At 35.1% G+C, this 27,597-nt stretch overlaps 2 protein-coding genes across 5 annotated transcripts in view; one reads left to right on the forward strand and one right to left on the reverse strand.

The window, feature by feature from the left end:
- The window catches only part of NUDT6 (nudix hydrolase 6), a 42,196-nt gene extending 35,623 nt beyond the window's left edge, over nucleotides 1-6,573 (forward strand). For both annotated transcript variants that reach the window (XM_019419086.2, XM_019419089.2), the window contains 2 exons: nucleotides 1,689-1,743; nucleotides 5,925-6,573. In XM_019419086.2, the coding sequence (XP_019274631.1) occupies nucleotides 1,689-1,743; nucleotides 5,925-6,322 (453 nt within the window). In that variant the 3' untranslated portion in view covers nucleotides 6,323-6,573. The remainder of the gene's footprint in view (nucleotides 1-1,688; nucleotides 1,744-5,924) is intronic.
- Nucleotides 1-27,597, reverse strand: part of FGF2 (fibroblast growth factor 2) — a 79,171-nt gene that overhangs the window by 12,914 nt on the left and 38,660 nt on the right. Inside the window, exons 2-4 of one of the 3 annotated variants that reach the window (XM_053901268.1) lie at nucleotides 14,813-14,916; nucleotides 6,859-6,944; nucleotides 1,160-2,795 (exon numbers count right to left, since the gene is read on the reverse strand). In XM_053901268.1, the coding sequence (XP_053757243.1) occupies nucleotides 2,723-2,795; nucleotides 6,859-6,944; nucleotides 14,813-14,916 (263 nt within the window). In that variant the 3' untranslated portion in view covers nucleotides 1,160-2,722. Of the gene's footprint in view, nucleotides 1-1,159; nucleotides 6,945-14,812; nucleotides 14,917-27,597 lie in introns of those variants that run through there. The other 2 variants (XM_053901269.1, XM_019414908.2) reach the window with 2 other exon arrangements.

A 27,597-nucleotide genomic window follows, 5' to 3' on the forward strand; every position in this document is an offset into this window, starting at 1 on the left:
TACAGCTACATGTAAAAGAATAAAATTGGACCGCTTTTTAACACCATACACGAAAACTCAAAATAGAGTAAAGACCTAAATGGGAGTCTGTTTTAGTATTTTGAAAGGTGAAAAGATATACTTATCTCTCCATTGATCATATCTACAACATTAACCATGTTTTACAACCACTTAACTTAGGTCTTACTACCTACCACTTTGAACTAACTGCAAGCTCAAGCTTTTTGCAGGGGACAAGAAAGCTTTCTTCAGATAATCTCTTTAAACCTAAGTGGTGCCAAAAAAGATCACATACTACCACAAAAATATATTCTTTTTATACCTAAGTTCTATGAAATAATCAAAATGAGATTTGTGTAAGCTGTTTTCAATCCTTATATCTAACATTTTTCTCCTAGTGTAAGCTGTTTTCAATCCTTATATGTAACATTTTTCTCCTAATAAGTTTATAATTAATAACCTCCAATTATTTATAGTCAAATCTAGGTAAAATTTTAAAAGTTCTTTTATTATTTTGGGGAGTATTTTCTGCCCTACCATTATAACATTTCTTTTGTTAGAAATGGCATTTATGGTGTTAGATATAAAATCTAACATCCTATCAGGAAAAAAACTGCATGGTTTCTATAGCTTCTGGAACCATTTCAAAACAAAATCTGAAAGACTGTCTTAATATAGATCTATACCAGAGATATATTTCTACATTAATAAAATATGCTTTATAAATTAATCTCAAGTCTGAGCCAGACACGGAAGGGTGGAAAGCCTAAATTCTGTACCCACATAATCAACAGTCTGTGGAAACTCTGGGAACCATGCCACTGGTCTCCAATGTAGCACAGTTGGGAAATGACACATTCTTTATGAAGCACTCATCCAGGAAATGAGTGGGTCAAAAAGCACACCAGTAAAAGGTCCATAAACTTATTTTATGAATGAAGATCATAAAGTGTACTGGCTCCAAGCTCAGCACCTTTTATCATGCTGTTGGATGTATAGAACAAAAAATAATTGTGTCAGCCATAAGAATATGGTCCCATGCCATTTCATAATTATTTGTAATCAATTTTTTCCATATGTATCCTCATTCTCAGATCTTCCCACTTGCCCTTCCCCCCCCAAAAATGAAATGGTATACACACACACAAACAGCACAAACTTAAACTAATCAGATTTATTCATGCTACCCATGAAAAGCAATTACATTTGTACATACAATCATTAACACAGAGACAAGAGAAATCTGATTAGACACACAACACAGAAAATAAATGTGAAAATTAAAAATAGTATATTTTAGTTATTAAACTTATACTGTACTTTCTACTTATTTATAGCAGCATCTGTAAGATTCCTCTATTTGTTAATAGTTAACTAGCAGCAAAATTTTAAAAATTACACAAATTCAGTAGATGTTTCCCTCCACTGTTTCATTCATACAGAATTTATCACATTAACCAAACAAAACCACTTCTATTGCCTAGAGAAAAAGGTAGGAAAAGATTTCAAAAGTCACCAGTTTCCCCCCAAGAAAAAGAAAGGGAGGAGTGAAGAAGGAAGATGAAAGAAATTTGCATGTTATTACCAAAAAATAAATTCTCAATCCCTTGACCAATTTTTGTCGAGTCTCCATGTGCGGGTTAGTGATTGAAGCTATGTTAACTTTATTTTCTGATTTTATATTGCAGTTGAAAAATATGTGGAAGTTCCCAGGAGGCCTGTCAGAGCCTGGAGAAGATATTGGTGTGTACCTTACATATTTTTAATTGCTTGAAAAAATTTAGGAAATTTCTGTGTTTACTTTTTAGCTCTATAGCTGAAAATAAGATTTTAAATTTTCTGAGAAATTTCAGAGGTTACTTCAGGGCTAATATAAAATTAGCAGCAAAACTTGTAATATTACAACTTATTCCATTAGTATAAAAAATACTATTAGGAGCATACCACCTGTTCTGTTTAGGATTGCTTCTAGATTAATTTGTTTGAAAATAAAAAGCTTTTCATATACATTGGTAAAGTTTAGCATTTAGGGTTATTTTGGATAGGACTAATACTTTTCCTGGAATTAAACTGTAAGAAAACACAAATTCTTGACCATTTCACCACACAACCATGCATACTAACTTTGTAAGTAATACTTATTTTGAGGTCCATTTAAAAGTCACTTATAGAGCACTACTGACTTAATTCTCCTCTTTATAATAATTTTGACTGCTATTTATTTTAAATAGTAAGGAAGCCAAAACTCTCCTATGAGAAAGTCTCAAAAGAGAGCTCTCTTAAACAACTAAAACAACTTACAGAGCTCAGTATTTAAAACCAGGCAATGTGAAATAAGCTAAGAACTTTCCATGTTACTGAAAGAGTAGAAAGAGTAAATATGGAGTTTTCCTACATATTCCTTAACCAGAGTCAAACGCAGTCTCTATCATAATAAATCAATGGATGACTCATTTGATACCAGTATTATTTCTCCATGATTGCTTTTTCCATGTGCATGTTCACTATTTAACCAACATTTATTATATAAAGGCAACTTCCTAAATTATCTTTAAATATTTGTATATACTTGATGTGTATATACTTGAAACTTGATTTTTTTTTTTTTTGAATGTTACAGATTAAAATGCCCCATACACAGTACATAGACAATTCCTAACAAACCAGAAATAAATTTACCACACTGAGATCTATCCATTGCAGATTTTGGTTTTTAGGTACTTCAGGGACCTTCTGCGTAAATTCTGTTGTTTAGGTCTTCTTTTGAAATAAAAGATTGTGGAGTGGTGCAAATGCTGAAAGAAAGGACCATTTACTTTGGAACACCTACTTATTTCATACTATCCTTATGTGATCTGTGACATTGTGTGTGAGCTAGTTAAATTTGTTTTACAACTTTACCCAGTCCATACTGGGCAAAAATCAGGCCACAGGAAGTTTGTTAGTTTCACCTTTTGAGTCTTGCCTTCCCAAATGAATGGACTTTTGAGTTTTTATGGATCCTGAATTTTTACTTCTATTTAAATGCAAATGAATAAACATTTCCAAGCCAAGCATGCATAATTTTAGGTTTAAGTATACTCCAGAACTCTTTAAGTCCAGGTTTAAAAAAAAGAAAAAAAAAGTAGTGAATCTGAATTTAAATATTTGTGGTTGTCACAACAACCCACCTATTTAGACAACATATATATGCCTCAACCATGTGGAATTAGAAGCAGCAACTGGCATTCATATTGTCTAGGCGCATTATAAATTAAAGCTTTGCCTTAGAAATAATAAAATCCTGAAAGCAGCTAGAAATAATAACTGACAACAGAGTTCTGAAAGACCATGACTTATATCAGAGCATTTCTGTCTTTTAACACAATATTCTAAAGGATGAAGCCAAATCACCCAATAATTATTAAAATTATTTTCTTTAAATTCTGTATTTAGGAAAGTATGTAATATAGTAGAATACAGCCATCACAAATATAGCTCTTAAGTAGTAAACACTAGTTAACTGGGAAACACATGGGAAACATATTTGTTTTGGAATCCTTAATTCTATAATACTACTAAGTAAATGAAGCTCTCTTGTCCGCAGTGCTTAAAAAAATTAAGGGGGGGCATATACAAAATAGAATGCAATCCTCAGGCTTCAATATAATGCCCTAATAGTACAAAAGGATCTACAAGGTTAAAAATGGAGAAGTTGCCTTTCTAAAAAAAATACCATTTACCAGTGACAGGAAGAGAATCCCCTGCATGGGGAAAGGACTATAAAGTAGCAGGTTCTGATCAGAGCTCATCAGTGCACCAGAATCAGAGGGAAACAGTAGGAAAACCCACATTCTGCCCAATTTTTCCTATTATTTTTTTCCAACCTAATCCTATTGTTAAATATTACAAAATAGAAATAACAAAATAAACTCCTTTTCACTGTCTTGTAACTAAACAAAACACTAGGACATATTTAAACATCTCAGTCAGCAAACATAAAAACAAAACCCCCTTGGTTTTTCCTATGTCTGTTAAACATATAGAACAGTAAATGTTATATCAGTTCAGCTTACAGTACATTAAAATAAAGGTAAAACAGAATAAAGCAGTTAAATAAATTTACAAGTTTTTAAATTCATGGTGAAAGCCTTGGGGTAAAGATTTCCACGTTGAGGTGGAAGAAGTTACTCATACCTCATAAGTGCAAAAGCACTTATCTACCCATTCATTTTTTAGTCTAGTCAATGATATCTTGATTGAAGTTAAACTGATCAAACTACCCAGGGCAGTGCTGATTTTCAGTCAGCTGCTAAGGTGACTGCTGAGTAGGGTATATTCATTCACTCACAAGTCTGTCCTGTGCTTCCATGACACATAAAAAGGCTAGACTCCAAACGAAATGCCAAACTCTTAATTGGTGGTACTAAGAGTTTAACAGGACTCCGATAATTATTTTTCAAAGTGTTTAAGGAATAAAAATAAACATTTAAACAATAGTTAAGTGAAATCAGCAAATGACATGTAAAGTTTTAGACTAGTGCAGCAGTTTAACAAATTTAGTAGCAAACATGTATTACATGCCAGGCTGAAAATTCTTTTTCTCATTAGGTTTTCCTTTTATTAACACAAATTCTTCTTTTATGTTTTAGTTTTAAATAGTAATTTCTAACCATGTTTAAACTATGGCAAATCTCAAGGGAAGGGGAAGTCAGCATGTAATTCAAAATCACAGACCAATGTCTTATATTTTCAGACCCTTTGCTCTTCCCATGAATATTTCCAGAGCGGTTTCTTAGGATTTAAAAAAAAAAAAAAAAAAAAGCATATTTAGGAAATTCTTAAGCCAGTCTTTAATCAGAGTTATGTGGAAATTGAGACATTTTTCCTTGACTTCCTCTTCCTTACCTATTCTTCACCAATAGGACTGAGAAGGTAAATAAAATTTTCTTTACAGCAAACAAGGAAATAGAAGGGTCTTTGAGGAAAAATCTGTGGCTCTGGCAGTTGTGAAATTAGGAAGCTTCCCAGCAAACTGGGCAAAGAAGGCAGCTTTTTAAAGGGTTTTTCATAAAACACTTTGGGAGTCCGTGACAGGTCATCACAAAATTACAGAAAGCCCATTTAGGGAGTTCATCTGGAGATTTAGAAAAAGCAACCACAAAAATGTTGACAATAAACATTTTGCCCTAAAAATTTGCATAATATTGAAAAAATCAGCCTTATAAATGTGAAATCCTTGTTGTATTATTACAAAATTCTGTAAATTGCAAGTTTCTTGAACACTTCTGATAAAATGACTGCAGCCTGTTGGTGTTGGAGGAATGAATCCAAGTTCTTTGGAATCTCAAGAAACAAAGGAAATGCCCCAAATGACCATAATGGGATTCCACTGACAAGAACATAACAAAATGGTTATAAATGAATCTGTTCTATGACTTCAGAGGCTTGACAGTCCCACCCAAGGTCACCAGGAAGGCTTTGAACATTTCTCCATTCAATACATTCTGCAGCTCTACAGACTTTTATAAGGAAGAATGAATCACATTTTCTCAATACTAATATGTATAAATTTTGATGGATGAGCAGGAACAGGATAATAATGAAGAAACATGTAGGAATATTAACTGCAGGAAACTAGGTTTTCAACTTCTGGGAAGGAGCAGGAAGAGATTAAAATTGTGACTCCAAAAATATACAGGTGGGTAAGCCTACAAATAGCCAAAGAAATATTCAATATTTCAAAAGCCTCTTAGATATACAGTGGTAAGAAAATACTTTGGTATTTCAGGATGTCCAGAAGGCAAGGAGTTTATGTTGAATCCTTTCTTAGGATGAAGTTTTGCTTTTCAACCTTTAGATAATGTTACTTTATCTGAAAACTGTGATGATTAAAATTCTAAAAATGTGATCCTTACTGATTTGTACATCTTTCTTTTATATAGGAGACACAGCAGTTCGAGAAGTTTTTGAAGAGACTGGTATAAAATCAGAATTCAGGTCCCTTCTGAGCATTCGGCAACAGCACACCAATCCCGGAGCTTTTGGGAAGTCAGATATGTATATCATCTGTCGCTTAAAGCCATATTCATTCACCATAAATTTTTGCCAGCATGAATGCTTAAGGTGTGAGTGGATGGATCTCCATGACCTGGTCAAGACTGAAAACACAACTCCCATCACCAGCAGAGTTGCTAGGCTGCTTCTCTACGGGTACAGAGAAGGGTTTGACAAGATTGATTTCACCGTGGAAGAACTTCCAGCAGTTTACACAGGCTTGTTCTATAAACTGTATCATAAGGAACTGCCAGAGAATTATAGAACTATGATAGGAATGGATTAAATCCATATTTGTGTTTTTAAAAATGTTAAGTAAATTGTACGTGTAGGATAATGTGTACCATATTATATGAAGTGGTGGACATTTGGGGTTAACTAATATCTGACTTTAATTTTCCAATTTTGTATAATTTCCATGAAGAAAATTTGTTTTTAAAAGCCTCTTTCCAAATGAAGCAAACGTATGACAAAGAGTGTAGCTCTAAATAAGCTTCACTGGATAAAGAGAAATGCTATATAAAAGGTGGAAGTCTATACTTTTTCTAGGAACTTTTATTGCTTTTCTTTACTAAGGCAATGGTTAAATATTTAGTATTAGATAAAAGGTTATCTGACCATTTATCCAAACTGAGCAGCTAGCTGTACATTTTTTTCTTTCACTAACAAATTTCTAAAACATCTTCTTTCATATGAAATGAGATCAGATGCTGCTATTAAGATCAGCTCTTAGCAGACATTGGAAGAAAAAGTATAGCTTTCTGCCCAGGTCCTGTTTTGGGTCCAAGTTTATACTGCCCAGTTCGTTTCAGTGCCACATACCAGCTGGAGTATTTCCTTGACCGATAAGTATTGTAGTTATTAGATTCCAATCGTTCAAAAAAGAAACACTCGTCCGTAACACATTTCTGAAAAACAAAGGAAGAATGAGTAGTTGTTATTATGCTTTCACATGAAACACTTATGAGAGTACACTGCCCCTTCTGCTCAACCAGCAGCAGTGCTCTTGGCTTCAGAACAAACTAGTTTGCAACACTCAACGGGCCAAAGTCTGACAGAATCTAGCTCTGCAGAGGGATGCAGGACAAGAACTCAGCACGTCAGCAGGACAGCTTTCAGGCACATCTCTTCAGAGGAGGAATTCAAGGACCATTCTCCAGCCCTACAATGGACAGGTCGGGTATCAGGCAGCGAGAGCACACAGATGCTGTCAGAACCACACTGCCTCAGACTTGAGCCATCCCATAAACATAGCTTTCACGAAGGGGGATATACCCAGTAACAAAGAACACACTTCACTTAGTGAAACCCAAAGCTGTGGCTTCCAGTTAGGTATGTATGGCACATCCATATTCCTCCCAGTCCAGAGGCTGGTGACTAATCAGGGGTCGTTTTTACTTATACCAGGGTTCCCCTGAAACTGCTGGAAGGGTAACCCAGAGATACCTTCGTAAAGAAGAAGGCTTTGTTAATTAATACTTTACTCACAGAAACAGTATCAATTCATAAATTACAGCAATTTTTTTCTAGTGGCTAACATTTCTAAGGCATAAAAAGAATAGTTTATTATATAGAATATAATGTATATATAATGCCAAAAAATTGTATTAGAACATTAATATATGATTAATATTCCCAAAACACTAACAGAGAATGAAGAATAAGTAACATAGACCATATTTATTTCTGGCAGTGTCTTTCTTGTGGGAGGGGAAACTACTCTCCGTTTTTATTTCGATTGAACTCTTTAGGGGGGGAGGGGGAAAAGCTAGCTTTACAAATAGACCTGGAAATACTTTCCAAGTAATGAAGTCTAATAGGCTGCTACATTATTTCAAGTAAATGTTCAAAAATCAATTTCACAGGGTACTGATGATAGTTCTTGACCTCTGGAGTGTGTGTTTGAGGGGGTGTCAACAAATGATTTACTTTAAAGAAAAATCATTTACTACTTATATTACAATTAGGAAGAAAGAATTATACCCATATGGAAATCCGTAAAAATTTATACATATTTGTATTTCCACATACAAATACAACATGTACATGTATGACATAAACCTAAAGCTTCGTATTAATGAGTGTACCAGATCCCAGCTTATTTCTGTATACTCAAATCTAGGAAACTTCAGGTTTACAAAAACTACACAGTCAAAAGACTTGAATCCTTTCCCAGATTCTTTAGTTCTAAGATAAACAGTGGCACAAACTGTGAGAAAAACATAAATCAATAAGCAGAACAATGAAAAGAGCTGGCATAATAACCAAAATTAAAATGATCTACACGTAACTGGCGTTTCCGTCATCTAAAGTAAGGGTGTGGTACTAGATCTTGTAATCTGCTTCTAGAGATAAGAATTTTACTGGATATTTACTTGGCCTTAATGTTTTGACCATTGTTAACTTTTCAAAATGGAAATACAAAATCTGATTTGCCCATTTTTTGTAACAAATTACTACGAAAGCAACTGAAGTCTTTCTTATGCAAATAAGTGACAGGTAGCATTACAGAGAAGCATTCATTGCACAAGGACCCAGCTATGTGATACACAGGACGTCCTATGCATAAAGATTACACCTAGGATAATACTGATATTCTATATAGCTAGTACTTTAACTCTTCCTTTGAAGTTGATTATGCTTTTTGTGTTAACTGAAGTCAACCTGTGTTACTTTGTCATTTTCCAGTGCCACTGATAAAAATCTTCCTCTTTCCCTATTCCAGGTTTAGGATCAGGAGTAGAAGCAAATAGGGGATCCTGGGCATTTCAGTCGGTTAAGCATCTGACTCTTGATTTCAGCCCAGGTCATGATCTCACTCACAGTTTGTGAGATCAAGCCCTGCATTGGGTTCTGCACTTGTTGAGCAGAGCCTGCTTGGGATTCTCTCTCCCTCTCTCTCTACCCCTCCCCCACTCACACGCATTTTCTCTCTCTCTCTCTCTCAAAATAAACACATTTTAGAAAAAGAAGCAAGCAGAGTAAAGAATGAGAGAATAAGTCACAGTAATCATAAAGATAACATGAAAGGTCATCATTGAGCTTCACAGGCTAATTCTCCAGAGACCTGAACCACCTCATTCAGTCATCATTCTGGACATTGATTTTTTTGGTGTTCTGTCAGCTTCCGGGATGTCCCACCTTGCTAAGTTGGCACTCCCTACAGTGCTTGGCCTTTGGGATACATACCATGCAATAATATCTGTCTTCTCAACCAGTTCCTAGTATTTCAGAGAAAAGAAATAGTACCAGGGATTAAGTGGATAATACATCATGAATCCACGTTTTTGTTTTTGTGGGTTTTTTTGTACAGAACTTACTTGTACCCTTACAAAAACAAATGGGAGGGAAGGAAAACTAGCTTCTGTGCTGAGTGTTCAGATACGTAAATTTACTAAACTATTACATACTTGAAAACAAACTACATTTTTCAAAATGGGTAGTAGGGGCAAAATTCAAGTCTCAAGTCAAGCAGGCATTTAACAGCCCAATGTAAATACAATTTTCAATCCTCTCCATTCTAAGTTTACAAATCATCATCGGTGACTGTGATTTCAATATTCCCTGTTAAAAATGAATGCAAAGTAATTTTTGCCAAAATTTATAAACATTTACAGAGCTTTTTCCCTATTCTCAATGTTTAACGCTAACCTTTTCAAACTTAGAAGAAAAGGGAATCTTCAAAGAAATGATGTCACAGAAGAAGTGGATAAAGTAGTTTCTAAGGGTTTATAACAACTTGTACCCTGTCTTTGAGGCCCTTATTTTGTATAGGCCAATGATCTGGGAATTCCCTTAATTCATGGCTTTTGACTGTTTCCATGTGTATCATTTAAAGATCACAACAATCTTGTGACATAATTATCTTATACCCATTATTTAAAACTCAATGCTCTTCATAACTTATTTCAGATTGTGGACACTCACTCTGCCTATGTATCTGATCCCTTTTCATAAAGCTAAGTTTTTCTTTTTTTTTTAATTCAAGAATAATTGGGGGATATAGAAGACACAGTTTAAATGGTGCATTTACTCATTTAATGCATAGTTTTTCTTCCAGCCACTGGGATACATCAATGAACAAAACTGAACAAGGATCCCTGCCTTTGTGCCAAATTCCAACTGGAGAGACACGCAATAAGTATAATTAAATAAATTATATGTTAAAATATGATAAATCCTATGGAAAAATGTAAAGCTGAGTAGGGTAAGAGGGATTGGGAGTAGAGGAATACAAATTAGGTTGCAATATTAGCATAGTCACAGTATGAGCAATTAAGAAACTGACATTTGAGCAAATACTTGAAAGTGAAGTTAACTTGAAAGAGTTAACCATCCAGCTCTCAGAGAAGAAAGAGCATTCCAAACAGAAGGAATAGCTAGTGCAAAAGCCCTACAGTAGGACCATGCCTAGAATGTGTGAGAGGCAGCAAAGAGGCCAATGTGGATGAAGCGAGGGCTTGAAGGGAAGATACAAAACAGATGAACATAAGGAAAGGGAAGCAAAAATAACATAAAAACGGAGGGGGACAAAACACAAGAGACTCTTAAATATAGCGAACAAACAGAGGGTTGGTTGCTGGAGGGGTTGTGGGAGGGGAGATGGGCTAAATGGGTAAGGGGCATTAAGGAAGACACTTGTTGGGATGAGCACTGGGTGTTATATATAGGGGATGAATCACTAGAATCTACTGAAATCATTGTTGCACTATATGCTAACTTGGATGCATATTTAATTAATTAAATGTTTATTTCTTTTCTTAATGAGTAATCAAATTGTGTTAGCCTCCAGTAAAAATACAATGATACTGCAGAATCTAAAACTAGAGAGCTAAGACCAAAGAAATTCAGACTAAGAATTGAAATATATCAAGATCATCTAACTTTATAGACTATTTAGGCCCTGGGAAAACTAAATCAGATGGCTCTAATAATTTGACTATCCCAACAACATCTGTGAGGGTCTTTGGTGGGCCAGGCAACCTGGATTCCAGACTTGCCTTAATTCTTAACTAACTTACATTTATGAGGAAGTCACTTAACTTTTCCAAGCCTTACTTTCCTCATCTGTAAAATAAGATTATATTCGATGATCTTTAGGATCCTTCCCAATCTTAGAGACGCCTGGGTGACTCAGTTGGCTAAGCATCTGACTCTTGATTTCAGCTCAGGTCATGATCTCATGGTTTGTGAGATCAAGCCCCCAGTCAGGCTCAGTGTGGAGCCTGCTTGGGATTTTCTCTCCTTTTCTCTCCACCCCACCCCTACGCAGTCTCTGTCTCTGTCTCTGTCTCTCTCTCTCTCTTCCTCTCAAAATAAATAAATAAATAAACATTGGGAAAAAAAAAGATCCTTCGCAATCTTTAAGGCTTTAAAGTCTTTTAAACAATCTTTAAGTCTTGATATACAATGAGAAAAGAAGTATCTCCCATTATACATTGATCAATCACACAAATCTGGTCCACTGCTACATGTTAGATTTGAACTTTATGGTCATTTCCCCATGCTCTGTTTTTTGGATTGTTTATTCCTTTACAGTACTTTGATTTTTCAGTTTTGGCTTATGAGGGAGTTTGCTCAACATGAATCCAAAAATGCTTTGCTTACACCACTTCTGAGAATTAAAAACAGACATGATGTAAGTATCAATGTTGATTATTTCAGAGCAAAATAAAACATACAAATTGTGAAAAGTTAAAAGCAAATTGGACCTTAATTTTTTTATATACATAGAAGTTGTGTAAAATTTTATGAGATTGGTTTGTAAAAGCAGTAATTCTCATTAGGTAGTAACCTTTGCATTTAATATTTTCTCTCTTAAAAATCACATACATTCCTCTTCAATTACTGTATTTTTCTAACAAATTTGATCAGTATGTATTGTCAATCTAGATAATTGGATAATTGAGCCCTCCAAAATCTATTTTCCCTACTTTGCTATGCACAGGGGTCTCATTTCATTGTTAAGGCCCCTCAACTAAGAAAGTTATTGCAAAGGTATAAAAAAAAAAAAAAGTAGTTTACTTTTGCAGTTATTAAATGTATATCCTCAGAGAATACAATTTTTTTTCATATTTCACTATTATGGATCAACATAAGTTATACACATTTCTCATATTGCGATATCTTGTTAAGGATTTCATAATCTATAGCATTATCTAGAAATCAATATGCAATTTTCTAGCAGATAATGACCAGGCACATTTTTTATACCAATGCTAACACTGATGTTTGGGGACTTAAATTTAAAACTACAGTTAACTTCACTATATGCAGTTGCAGTTTTTTTAAACCTACAATTTGTGAACACATAACAAATCATAAATCCTAATATTTGTTCTGGGCTTCTGTTGTTCATGGCAACAAAATTTATCCTGCTATGGAATGGAATAAGAATCTGTTGTGTATTAAAGAATTACTCAATTTCAGCCTCTAAATATAGGCTTTGCCAGTTAAATATAGTTAGTTTAAACTTTTACTTTTTCTAACTCCAAAGTGGGGGGGGGGGGGGGGGTGGGCAGGCAGACCCTTAAGAAATGTTTTCAAACAGTGAGAAATCCTTACCCTGAAAGTATTCATGCCATTAATATGTGAAGGTATTAGGGGAAAAAATAGTACATAACTTAAGTCTTTTTTCATACTCCCAATGGTAGCAATCAATGTAACACAACTCTTAAGAACCAAAATATTTTATGTGTCCAGAGTACTCTTCTGTGACAAAATGAGAATGTTTAGCAAATCACTCAAGAATCACACACAGGGGAGAATGGAGAAGAATCCAGGGATGTGCCATAACACAATAGTCTGAAATGGAGCCAGGGAGAAGAGTGGAAAGAATTATGCCTATGGCAAGTGCAAGTTCATAAAGTGGCTTTCCACTACTTGCAACATATGGTGTATAAGGCACTTCAGCAGTCTATCCACCTCTCCAGCCTTATCTCTTCTTCCCTTCCACTTTACATTTCCTTTGCACTTTACACTCCAGCAGTAGTGAATTACTAATAATGCTAGAGAAACACCTCCTAAGCTTTCTGACTTTGCATGTGCCGTGCCCTGGAAGTACCTATACTCTCATCTCCACTCCTCTGCCCCATGACTTCATGATGAATTCCTTCTTCCATGTCATCTAAAATCCCATTTATATGTCATCCTCCCCAATCTAGACAAATTTAGGCCCTTCCTTTCCTATATTACTTCCTATGTCATAGTATTTCTTACTTCCTTTCCAATATTATTATGCATCTATACAAGATACAGAAACAATACATCAAAACCCTTACACATTATTACAAATACTTATTTACACTTCTGCCTCCCCAAGATTATGAATCATTACGGACACAGACCATTTTGTATTCAACTTTATAACCCAGTTGCCTAGCATAACATCTGGCACACTGTTGGCTCAATAAATATTGGCTATTCTTGAAGAGAATTCTGAAGTTTATTCAACTACCAAAGAGAGTGCATGCCATTATACCCAGACTTGTTATTTATCCTGCAAAAATCACATAAATTGATAACATATCAACATAAATATATCTTTGTCAGATGATCAATCAGATGATTGAAATATTTTCTCCCTAAGTCTGTTTTGGTCCTTGAGAAATCCAAAGGTCTTCACTCAGAAAAATTTTCAAAAACTATTTGTATGCCGTAAAACACCACAAGTGTTCAGTAATATTAGATCCATTCTAATTATGGAAATAATTATAGGCGATTGTAAAGGGGAAAGTTATAGGCGATTGTAACTGGCTACTGGTACTGGTATGATGACTATTGTGTATACACACACATGTATGTGCGCGCACACACACACACACACACACACACACACACACACACACACTTTCAGGTATGTGTCCCATCTATTCCCCCAATGAGACAGGAGTTGGATCTATATCTTTTATACTGCTTTATTTCTGTGTACTATTCCCCACACACTATGTCTGCTCAACAAACATGTAATCCTGGTTCTAATGACAATGGTGGAGGTGGCAGGGAGCCTGCATTAGTGAAAAGAATATTACCCAGGAGCTAGGACTCATAACTAGCTTTGAGAAAAAGTAAAAGAGTGAAGTCATTGTCCTGACTGAGTTTATATATAAATGAGAAGATGAAGAGGAAGTAAATATTATGAGGATCTATTATGCATGACCCAGATTGGGCACTGGATGTAAATTATCTAATTTAGTCCTCACAAAAACTCTATAAGATCAGATCATTGTTGTCTCTATGTTACAGGTAAGGAAACTCAGAATAATTTGCTCAAGAACACACAGCTAATACATGGCAGAGCCACTATCAGTATCTAGGTTAAGAGCCCACATTATCAACAAGTATTCTATATGGCAAGCATTTTGTATGTGAAATCTGAAAAAAGAAACTTAAAGACTGATACTCAAAATTGTATATATCCACCCCACTGATCTTCAAACAACTACACAATATGAGTTTATTTTCATAACTGTGGCTTAATAGCTTTGCAGAGAAGGCAGTAAAATACAATGAATTAGAGCTCATGCTCTCGAGTCAAGACTGCCTCAAATGCCATCCAGGCTCTACTTCCTAGCAGCTGTGTTTCCATGGTTACTTTATTACTTCCTCAGAACTTTAGTTTTTTATCTGTGAAATACAGTAATACTGTATTTTAGAGGGTGAATATAAATTATTTAATACTTGCAAAATCCTTAATGAAGAATAAATACCACTACTAGTAATTAAAGCAACAAAAGCCAATGAACAAAAAAACTACAAAAAACAGAGCATTACTTACAGAAGCCAGTAATCTTCCATCTTCCTTCATGGCAAGATAGCGGTTTGCACAGACTCCTTTGATGGACACAACCCCTCTCTCTTCTGCCTGAAGTTGCAGTTTGACTGTAAATAATGGGGGAAAAATTACCTTTGTAGCATCACAGAAAAAACAGCCATCTACACACTTATGCAATATAAAGACAAGAGCAACCAGCTAATCCACTCTGGAGGACTGGCAAGGTGGAGGGAAAGGGGACCGGTGTCAATTAGATCATACTCGGATGAGACCCAGATGCTCTAGAGCATGAGTGCTTCCAGATTCCCTTCTCACTCTAGTGTCAGTGAGCAGAGAAGAGTGGCAGAATGGGGAAATGTTTTCCTTTGATGTGTAATTAGTCTCCACTTGGCCTGTTAACTGCTTACATATTTTTAAAAAGTGAACATATTTTTAAAGTACATAAAAATGTAAACCTCTTGTAAAAATTTCCACACTACTGCCTAAGTTTAAGCTTTTTTTTTTTTTAATGTTTATTTGAGAGAGCAAGAGAGAGAGCACATGCGCACATAAGGGGCGGGGGGCGGGGGGCAGGGGTGGAGTGGTGGCAGAGGATCCCAAGTGGGCTCTGTGCTGACAGCAAGAGAGCGGATGAGGGGCTCAAACTCACAAAATGGCAAGATCATGACCTGAGCCCAAGTCAAGCGCTTAACCATTTGAGCCACCCAGGTACCCCTTAAGTTTAAACTTTTTAAGTTACTTTTAACCAATTCTTCACAAATAAAATATAACTGCTCACTATTATCTTTTGGTTTGTTTTTCCTTGAGTTTCTTTTTTGTTTCAAACTTTTCTGTAAATTCTAGTTAAATAGTGTAATATTGGTTTCAGGAGTAGACTTTAGTGATTCATCACTTCCATATAACACCCAGTGCTCATCACAACAAGTGTCCTCCTTAATGCCCATCACCAATCCAGACCATCCCCCCATCCACCACCCCTCCATGAACCCTGTTTGTTAAGACTTTATGTTTATCTTCCCTTTTTCCTTCCCCTGTGTTCATCTGTTTTTTCCTACACATCTTATTTCTAGCTTCCCTCTTTTAAAATTGTTTATATTTATTTATTTTTGAAAGAGAGAGAGACAATGTGAGTGGGGAAGGGGCAGAGAGAGAGGGAGAGAGAGAATCCCAAGCAGGTCCACGCTGTTAGCACAGAGCCCAACATAGGGCTGAAACCCCACAAAACTAGTGAGATCATGACCTGAGCCAAAACCAAAAGTAGGACACTTAACCGACGGAGCCACCCAGGCGCCCCTAGCTTCCCCCTTAATACAATACCAATGCATTTATCTTTCTTGAAAGAGGGATTGTGATGTATAGCTATTTTAGTTTGCAAATATCTATGTAGTGGAAAACTAAAATGCTCATACTTAATTTGCTTTTACAACGTGTTGAAAGATTTTCAGAATGTAAGATCTTGAAGAGGGTGACCAGTTATACTGCATGATCAGTATTAAGCAGATCGTAGTAGGAAAAAAATAGATATTACATGATTATAATTATGCCATAAGAATAATTATCTAATTGATTCAAATAAAAATGAAGTTAACATCTTCTGTTTTGCTATTCAGAGGCAGCATTCTCCTGCCCAGAACAGTATTCTCCAAAATGTATTGTGGCAAACAGAGGTTACATATAAAAAACAGGTTCTGGGGCCAAATAAGTTTAGGAAAGTCTTGGTTAAGCCAAGTTAACTCTTTATTACCTTCTCACACCTTTGCTTCTTATAACTTGCCTTATAAGTCACCATAAGAGGGTATACACCATAAAGAGGGTAAGTATACATTGTTTATATAAAATTTACCTGGTGTTAGAATGAATTTTTGCATTCAACATATCTAGGACATTCTCGAGAACAACAGAAAAAAAGCAGTAAATATTCAAACATTTAGAAATCAGTATAATATTATTTAGATAACATTACAAAGTAAGTTAATTCTCACAGGCATTTCCAGGTAGCTAGGGAAACATGGCATAAAAAAGCAATGTTTGAAAGATTCTGGAATTATTATTCACTTTGTTAGATATTATTATGTCATATAATTATGTTTTAAAATTTTCTCTATCAAGCAGAGCAACATACAGGTAAAACAAGACATAACATCTGGGATTAGCTTTAAAATATTTTAGCAACCAAAAATAACATATTCTAGCAGCCAATCATTTTTTTTATAAAGTGGGCAGGATATTTTTATTATTTTTAAATAAACATCTATTTTTTAGAGAGTATGTGTGTGTAAGTGGGGGAGAGAGGCAGAGAAAGAGAAAGAGAGAGAGAGAGAGAGAGAGAGAGAGAGAAAGAATCTCAAGCAGGTTCCATGCTTAGCGTGGAGCCTAATGCAGGGCTCAATCCTATGACCCTAGGATCACAACCAGAACCAAAGTTGAGTCAGATGCGTGACTAAGCCACCCAGACAACCCTAAAGTGGGCAGGATAAATAAAACAAGATTGACTAACCTATGTCAATAGTTATTAGAAGCATGGGAGTTTATTATTCTATTTGCACTAGTTTATGTCTTTTTAGTCTGTTGAATATTTAATGTGTGATTCTCTTCTGTGTATCAGTCATTATTAGATTCCAGACAGCACAGCATTAGGTAAGCCTGCAGTTACCAGGCAAAATTGTTCTGCAGAATCTTACAAGATAATACAAGGCAAAATGAATATAATCAAAACATGAAAACTAAACAAAGAAGTTAATAAAGCCTTTTTCACAATACAGGGAAATGTAGAAAATAAGATTTATTTTTAACAAATATAACCAAAATTGTGTTAATGATTATGAGCAAAATCCTTATATACAACTCTAAAGTGATCTAGATAAGCCATATTAATTATGAACGCATTTATATTTCTTTTTAGCTCAGAAGGTTGCATAAATGCTCATGAGGCAAGATTGCATAATCACTATACTTTCTTCTGGTGCCTCATCAATAAAGCATAGCCTAGCTCTAGCCCACCATCATTAAGTGTGTATTAATGGTCATAAGGGAGATTATGGATAGTAATCTCAGTAACAGTGACTCAATACCAGTGGCCAATACCAGTGACTCAATACCCAGAGTAACCATTGATTGATTCATCAACCTTTTAGAGATTCCTTGGGTATTATTCCACACTAGGCAATTATCACTCAGTAAGTCACTAAAAATTAAGTATCAATTGTAGATGCCTAAAAAAAATGTTTCCACTGCCAAATAATTACATGCACTTTAAAAATAACTACAGCCTAAAACGACAAGCTGTATAAGCCATAAAAGTCATAAATTTTCTTTAAAAACCCATTAAAACTGAAATGCAAAGTAACTCAAATGAACTGAATTCCATATACATATGATCCCTTCTGAAAAACAGAAATGACTAACTGCTTTTATCTCTGACAGAGGAAAGAATAAACCTGCCAAAAAGGGAAGTATGGAGATACCAGCTGAAATTTTACTAACTCTTAATAGCTGTTGATGTGAAGAATTAGAATTCTGAGGAGCTCTAATCAAAGAACAACTCCATATCCACCTGCTGGTTCTCTCTCACAGAGCTTGCACCTAGTGGACAACCACCACATATCAAAGGTTGGGACAGAACAGAAAGACTGAGAAATCTTCCTAAAGTACCTTAGGCCTTTGCTGAGTGCAAAGCAACAGACCACTGAAAGAGGGGAGCAGGACAAAGCTAAAGAAGATTCCTCTGACAGGCACTGAGCTGTCACCAAATGCAAAGCAGGATCAAAAGAGCTCTTCCAAGATAAAGAAAGCCAAGGGTTGAGTTCAAGAGTAAGGCTAACCCCTGACCTACCCAAACAGTTGGCAGATGGCTATAAGGCAAACTAGAATACAAAAAATCTACCCAACCCAAAAGAAGAAAGGAAATGAGAACCATAAGGACAAAGAACAGATGGGGGAAATTAGAAAACAAATTCCAAGATGGCAGATTAAACCCAAACATACCAAGAATTACCTAAAAGCAAATGAATACATTTAAAAGAAAAAATTCTCAAGATAAAAAAGATTTAACTGTGCTGTTTACAAGAAAAGCACATTAAATACAAAGACACAGGAGTTGAAAGTAAAAATGTGGGGAAAAGATATAAAATGTACACCCTAAGTGTAAGAATGCTGGTATGACTATATTAATATGACAATGTGGACTTCAAAGCAATAGTATAGAGATGAACAAGGTTATTGCATGATGCTAAGAGGTAAGATACATCAACACATAATAATCTTAAATATGTAGATAGAATAATAGAATCTGAAAATATCTGAAGCAAAAATTGACAAAAGAAATGAACAAATCAATAAGTATATGGAATATATAAGTAACATCTACCAACTTGACCTGATTTTTTTTTTTTTTAGATCAGGTAGCTTTCATTCACCTGAGACTTTATTCTCCTATTAACATCATAGTCTTTTGAAAACTGCTAAAAAAATAAATAAACTGCCAGCATGGTAAGCTAGCTTATGCTTATTTGCCTAGTAGACTTGAATTGTTCAAATCAATTACCTCCAGCTAACAAGCTCTTTTTCCAAAGTCACCATGATATTAATATCAAGGGGTTTTGTCCTAACTATTGGGTGCTTCTGGTTTCTTTGTTTTCTTTAACAACCTGTAATATGTAGTAATTCACAGATGATACAATTCATTTAAAGTGCACATAAAATTCAATGGTTTTATTATAGTCACAGAATTGTGGAACCATCATTACAATCAATTTTAGAACGTCTTCACCCTCCCATTTGCTTTAGTACTCACCTACCATGTCCCCAGTACCACCATCCTCAGCCCTAGGCTACCATTAATCTACTTCCTGTTTCTATAGATTTGCCTATTCTGGATATTTCATATCAATGGAATCATGCAATATGTGGTATTCTATGACTGGCTTCTTTCACTTAGTATAAGGTTTTCAAGGTTCATGCACATCGTAGCCATTATCAGTACTTCATTTGTTTTTATTGCCAAATAACATTCCATTGAATAGATGAACCACATTTGATTTACCCATCCATCAGCTGATGAACATTTGGTTTGTTTCCCATTTTTGGCTACTCTGAACTATGCTATGAACATGTTATGAACATGCTACACAAGATTTTGTAGACATATTTTCATTTCTTCTGGATATACACTAAGAAGTCGAGTTACTGGATCATATGGTGACTATGTTTAATCATTTAGGAACATTCAGACTATTTTCAAAGCAACCATTTTACATTCCCACTAGAAATTGAGGGTTCCGATTTCTCTACATCCAGACTACATTTGTTAAATTCTGTGGGGTTTTGTTTTGTTTTTTCTATTTCTGTTCTTGTTTTTATTATAGCCATCCTAGCTGGGTATGAAGTGTTATCTCATATTTCTGATATGCATTTTTCTGATGGGCAATAATATCAGGCATCTTTTCAAGTATTCATTGACTATTTGTATACCTCCTTTAGAGAAATGTCTATTCAGATCCTAGGCTCACTTTAATTAGGTTATCTTTGTATCAATGAATTGTAAGAACTCTTTATATATTCTACACAAAAATCCCTAATCAGATATCTGACTTGCAAATATTTTCTCCCATCATGTGGGCTGAATTTCCACTTTCTTGATGTTGTCCTTTGAAGCATAAACATTTTTAGTCTTCATGAAATCAAATTTATCAATTTTGTTCTTTCATTTTTTGTGCTTTTATTGTCATATCTAAAAAAACACTGCTTAATCCAAGGTCATGAGGGTTTACACCTTAGCTTTTCTCTTGAGAAATTTAGTTTTATCTCATCCATTTAGGTTTTGAGCCATTTTGAGTTAATTTTTAGTATGGAGTATGAAAATCCAACTTCACTCTTTTCCATGCAAATACACCACCAAATTGACACTTAAAGGTCAGTTCACCCAAGCAGAATATGCATTCTTTTAAGGAATATGCCTAAGAATAAATTACATATTGGCCATAAAACAAGTCTCAGTCCATTTAAAAGGATCGAAATCAAAGTATTATATTAGAAATTAGTAACAATAAGTTATCTAGAAATCCCCCAAATATTTGGAGATTAAGCAATATATTTCTTAAAAAACACACACAGATAAACCACAAGGGAAATTAGAAAGTATTTCTAATTGTATGACAATGGAAACTCAACATGCTTAAAGGGAAAGCTATAGCTTTAAGTGTTGATACTAGAAAAGCAGAAAATTATGAAAATCTAAGCTTCTACCCCAAGAACTAGAAAAAGATTTTGCCAATATTATTTTATTTTATGTATATTTTTATTCCTATTCCAGTTAGTTAATGCAGTGTTATATTAGTTTCAGGTGTACCATATAGTGATTCAACACTTCCATACACCACCCTGTGCTCATCATGACTAGTACACACCTTCATCCCCATCACCTATTTCACCCATTACCCCAAGCCCCTCCCCTCGGGTAACCATCAAATTGTTCTCTATTATTAAGAACTACAAAAAGATTTCTAAATAAGACTTCTAATCTCAGGCCCAAAGTAATAGCAGAGGGAATACTTACTATGTAAAAAGTATACACTTGAATATACATGGAGCAGAAAATTAACCCAGAGTTAGTTAAAATATTTTCATATACCTTTTGACATTTTGAATTTTTTCTTGGTTGAGCATATGTTACTTTTATAAGAACTAGCATTGTCAGTTTTAAAATAATCTAGAATAAAACATAGTGTACCATGTAAACATGACTATGAAAATAATCACATTTATGAGTTACAAGAGGGAGTGGACATTTCTCAATTAAAAGAAACATAAGAGACATATGAATAAACGCAATGTGTAAACCTTGTTTGAATCCTGATTAAAGCAAGTATTTTTTAAAATTTTTGTAAAAAAATAAAAGGACATAGGGGAAATTTTAAAACTAGCTGGATATTGTGCTTCTAAGGGAATTTTTAAATTTTTAGGCATGAGAATGGAACTGTTACTATTTTCTTAAGGTCTCATAGCAATACATATGAATCATTTATGTATCTGATATGTACTAATACATACATATCACTTATTTATTTATATGATCATTCTTTAAAATTTTTTCAAGTTTATTTATTTTGAGAGACAGAGAGAAAGAATGACCAAGGAAGGGACAGAGAGAGAGGGAGAGAGAATCCCAAGCAAGCTCCAAGCTGTCAATGCAGAGCTGGATGCAGCGTTCTAATTCACAAACCATGAGATCATGACCTGAACCGAAATCAAGAGTCAGACGCTTAACCTAGGCTGAGCCACCCAGGCACCCCTACATAATCATTTTCTAAATTACTTGATGAAATGATATGTCATCTAGTATATACTTCAAAACAATGCAGTACCAGGGAGGGGAAAAAGAGCTAGTGAAGGTACAGATAAAACAATTGGTCATGTGATGATAACTGCTGAAGCTGGGTGATGGATACATAGGGTTCATTATACTGGTCCTTCTATTTTTGCATATAACTTAAATTTCCTCTAATAAAAGGTTTTGTAGGTTAAAAAAGAACAAAGCAAGTAACCAAAGGCAGCTCATTGGGCAATTAGTGTTAATTTGGTTGGAAACGTATTGAAGGGTATTTTCTTAGATAATTAGGCCTGCTATAATACAGATACCATAGACTTGATGACTTAAGTAAACACTTATTTCTCACAGTTCTGGAGGCTGAGGAATCCAAGATCAAGATGCTATTAGCTTTGGTGTCTGGTGATTTAAACAGCTCTCATCTCTCTGTGTCTTCTCTAGGGGAAAGGGGCTAAGGAACTCTGCGGGGTCTCTTTTTTAAGGACACTGATCCCACTCATAAGAGCTCTGTCCACATGACTTCATCAAATCCCAAAGGCCCCACCTTCTTTTTTTTTCCTTTTAATTCGAATATAACTTACAGTGTTAGACTAGTTTCAGGTGTACAATTTAGTGATTCAACAATCCTATACATTACTCAGTGCTCAACAACATATTTTTTTTTAATTTTTTCAAATATTTATTTTTGAGAGAGAGACCGAGCACAAGCAGGGGAAGGGCAGAGAGAGAGGGAGACCGAAGCAGGTTCCAGGCTCTGAGCTATTAGCACAAACCCCAACATGGGGCTCCAACTCATGAACTGATCATGATCAACTCATGATCATGACCTGAGCCGAAGTCGGACACTCAACTGACTGAGCCACCCAGGTGCTCCTAGATAAGTATAGTCAATCCTCTTGACCTATTTCACCCATCCTCCCACGCACCTCCCCTCTGGTAACCATGTTTGTTCTCTATAGTTAAGAGTCCATCTTTTGGTTTGTCTCTTTTTTTCTTTATTTCTTAAATTCCACATGAGTGAAATCATATAGTACTTGTTGTCCTTCTCTGATTTTGCTTAGGATTATACTCTCTAGCTCCATCCATGTTGTTGCAAATGGCAAGATTTCATTCTTTTTTAATGGCTGAATAATATTCCATTGTGTGTGTATACACAAACCACAACTTTATTCATTCATCTATCGATGGACACTTGGGTTGCTTCCATAATTTGGCTACTGTAAATAATGCTGCAATATACACAGAGGTGCATGTATCCCTTTGAATTCGTGTTTTTGTATTTGGGGATAAATACCCAGGTGTGTGATTATTGGGTCATAGGGTGGGTGGTTCTATTTTTAACTTTTTCAGGAACATCCATCCTGTTTTCCACAGTGGCTATACCAATTTCCATTGGTTGATGTGACTATTTTTGTGCCAGTACCATACTGTTTTCATGACTACAGCTTTGTAGTATAACTTGAAATTGGAGATTGTGACACCTCCAGCTTTCCTTTTTCAAGATTGCTTTGGTTATTTGAGGTCTTTTGTGGTTCCATACAAATTTTAGGATTCTTTGTTCTAGTTATGTGACAAATGCCGTTGGTATTTTGATAGGGATTGCATTGAATCTGTAGATTGCTTTGGGCAGTATGGACATTTTAAAAATATTTGTTCATCAAATCCATGGGCATAGAATATCTTTCCATTTGTTTGTGTCATCTTCAATTTCTTCATCAGTGTCTTTTAGTTTTCATAGTCTTTCACCTCTTCAGTTAGGTTTATTCTTAGGTAACTTACTATTTGTGGTGCAATTGTAAATGGGAATGTTTTCTTAATTTCTCTTTCTGCTGCTTTATTATCAGTATATAGAAATGCAACAGATTTCAGTTCTGAATTCATTTATCCGTTCTAGAAGTTTTTTGGTGAAGTCTTTAGGGTTTTCTATATATGGTATCATGTCATCTGCAAATAGTGAAAGTTTTGCTTCTTCCTTACCAATGGATGCTGTTTATTCCCTTTTCTTATTTGATTGCTGTGGCTAGGATTTCCAGTACTGTGAGAGTGGACATCCCAAAGGCCCCACCTTCTAATACCATTACATTGGGGTTAGGACTTCAATGTATGAATTGGGTGAGAGGAGAAACACAAACATTCAGTCCACAATAGATATAAAAACTATGTTTATGTTCCAGATAGAGTCCCTCAGATACTCTACAGATTCCATACAATGTGAAATTCCAGCTAGTACTCAAAAATACTGAACAGTACAGTCCAGTGAAACTAAATTTGGTTGCATTCAAGTTAGATTTTTAGTTGTCACTGTTCCATGTTACACTGGCTTCATGGGGAGGAAAGATACAATAATCATATGTCAGATTTAGAAGACTCTTAATAAGTAAAGCCATTGGATCTTATGACTTAGAACAGGCATTAGCCAAAGACACGTTTCATTTGCTGGAAGGAGAGTGGGGAGAAGGGTTTCTTAAAGAAATAGTTTTAAATATTAAGTATGTTAAGATAGGAAATGAAAGGAATTGCATTATATTCCATATAAAGAGTACACTGTAAAATTTTCCACACTTCTCAGGAAAGAAAATATAACAAGCAGACAAGCCTGCGAAAATCTGTTCTGAAAAATGGAAGATGACTTAATCATCAACTCTTCTGAACCATAAAAATGATTGATTCTGTCTATGTCTAACCAGGGAAGCGATCATCCTCAGCCTAGTTTCTGGAAATGTAAAATTTATATTTTTATACTTACATAAATGTTAAAGCCTTGATTTTCACCTTACATAAAAACAATACACTATTTTAGTGCTTCAATACAGGTTTTCAGTTGTATACTTATAAAGTATCTACCATAGCTCTTAAAAAAAAAAGATATTTTCTCCATGAGAATACTATGAAGCTTGCACTTAAAAAGTACTTAATAAGTGATTATAAAATAGAACATTCGTTTTTGTTATATAATAAGTACTATTCTGTGGCACACACTTAGCTAGACTCTGGAATTATAATCCACTCTGGAAAACCTTCTGTGGTCATCCCCTCCTCCCTGCTCTCCTCAGTTTATGATAGGAACCTTCTCCTCTATACTCTCATATTATCCTGCTTTCTCCACTTGGAACAATTTTGTATCACATGTGTCTTTCTTTCCCTGATTGTAAATTTCTTGAGGGCAGGGAGATGTACCTTGCCCATCTCTACATCCCATGCTGTAGCACAATGCCAGGCATGTAGGATTGCTTAGTGAATGTTTGGTGGATGAAAGCATCTCATGCAAGACAAAAATGGATGAAGAAACAATTGCAGCAATGCTCTTGGTTTCATACTTGAGTTTTATACAGGCTCTATGAGAAGTACAGAAAAGGACATGTTATTAGATGTCAGGAATCTTTCTAGGAGGAATGAGATTTCAGCTAAGTTTTAAAGGGTAAGTAGGAAATAATTTCATGAAGAAGGTACAGGGTAGGGAGATAAGGAGGAATGATATTCCAGGTAGAATGTCATTCCAGAACTGAGGTATGAAATAAGCCACATTTGTCCAAAATAGCCAAGTCCTAGACAGCTAACGCAATCAGCAAAATGCAGACTGAGAGATTAAAACACATATTTAAAAAGCAAGACTAAAGTAGAATACTTAAGGATTCCTATCGATACGATGAAACAATAATACAAAGAAGTTATTAAAATAAAAATCTATAGGAGCACCTGGGTGGCTCAGTCAGTTGAGTGTCTGACTCTTGATTTTGGCTCAGGTCATGATCCCAGGGACATGGGATCCAGCCCCACATCAGGCTCCATGCTGCACATGGAGGCTGCTTAAGATTCTCCCCCCCCCGCCCCCTCTCCTCTGCCCCTCTCCCCCTCTTGTGTGTGCACTCTTTCTCTCCAAAATTAAAAAAAAAAAAAAAAATCAGTTCACTTTTGTTGAGAAGGCAAGGGACTGTGATTGAGACAGAGGACATGGGCTTCTAGGGTGGCTGACAAAATTGTTTTTCAATCTGAGTGACAGTTACAAGAATGTTCACCTAGTAATAATTCATTAAAGTACAAGATGTTTTATGTGGTTTTCTGTATCAATGGTATATCTATGTTGTAAAAGCAAAAGTACTACACTAAAAGACCTTTTAAATTGGGCCTTGAACACTGATTTAACCCAGGTCATTACAGCAAGTTGGAGACCACTCACTATTCTGAGTTTTTGAATGCACAGAAATCCACAATTTTGATAAACACAGACTTAGCTTATAATTCAACTTTCTTTTCTGTTATAGCAAAAAAAATTTTTTTGAATGCACAGAAATCCATAATTTTGATAAACACAGACTAAGCTTATAATTCAACTTTATTTTCTGTTATAGCAAAAAAAAAAAAAAAAAAAACAACTACAAACCACAAAATTGATGGATCTCATCATTAGGCAAGACCTTAGTAGTATATTAGTCTCATCATTGTACAATTACATTTTAAATCCTATCTACAATATCCATGAGAAACAGCTGTCTAACTTTTACTTGAAAATCTTCAGCAAAGGAGAATTTATACAGTCTTTCTAAAATATTTGGTTATGCAATCAAAGGAACAGAAATTCTGATCATCATAAGTAAACAACGCAAATGCTTAAGTGCTCAGATTATTAGCACTTGACACATTTAATTCTGCAGTAAAACTAAAATGTCAAACTATTATTTCAGGGTTATTTCTACTGCTCAAAACATTTTGGAACTCTTTTTTTTTTTTTTTTTTTGGAATTTCCCCCAGAATTTGCATTGTTTTCTTTTGAATATGCTCAAGTATGATAAATCTTAAACTCCACTTAGATTTATTGGTGATAAATCTAACACCAATTTGTTAGAGCTGTGAAGGAGGACTTCAAGACCATCTAGCGTACTTTTCTCATTTATAAATAAGGAAGCTGACATTTAGACAGTTTTGTCCCTGGTGAAAGAATATCATTTTTGGAAACCGTCAAGTCAGTATTTCCAAGAATGGTGAATATATTTATGCACTCATTCAATAAAGATTTTTTAGTTACAGCTATGTGCCAGGTACTGTGTGCTAAGCAATAGGAAGCACAAAGCAAAAGACAACATTGGTCTTTGACCTTGAAGAACATGCTGTATTGTCAAGGAGAAGAGCAATTGTATACACATAACTAAACAAGCTCAATACTTTAAGCGCCATGAGAGAAATACACACAAACTACCTTGAGAGTTCTCAGTAAGTGCATTTAACCTAGCCTGGGAAATTAACGGTTTCCTGGGAGCAGTGACAACTGAATGGAGACCAAAGGAATTAGCAGGAGTTAGTCAGGAAAATAGAGTACAAACCAAACAAAAGCATCCTTATACAACTTCCAAAGGAGAAAGGGAAGAACATTGCATATCTAAGGAACACCAGGTACTTAGGTATGGCTAGCACAAAGGGTTAGAGTGTTGTGTGTGCTGTGGAGAAAGGCATCATGGGACAAAATGAG

This window comes from Panthera pardus, unplaced genomic scaffold (genome assembly GCF_024362965.1).
Source record: "Panthera pardus isolate Hobbes unplaced genomic scaffold, ASM2436296v1 HiC_scaffold_13, whole genome shotgun sequence".
Lineage (NCBI taxonomy): Eukaryota > Metazoa > Chordata > Mammalia > Carnivora > Felidae > Panthera > Panthera pardus.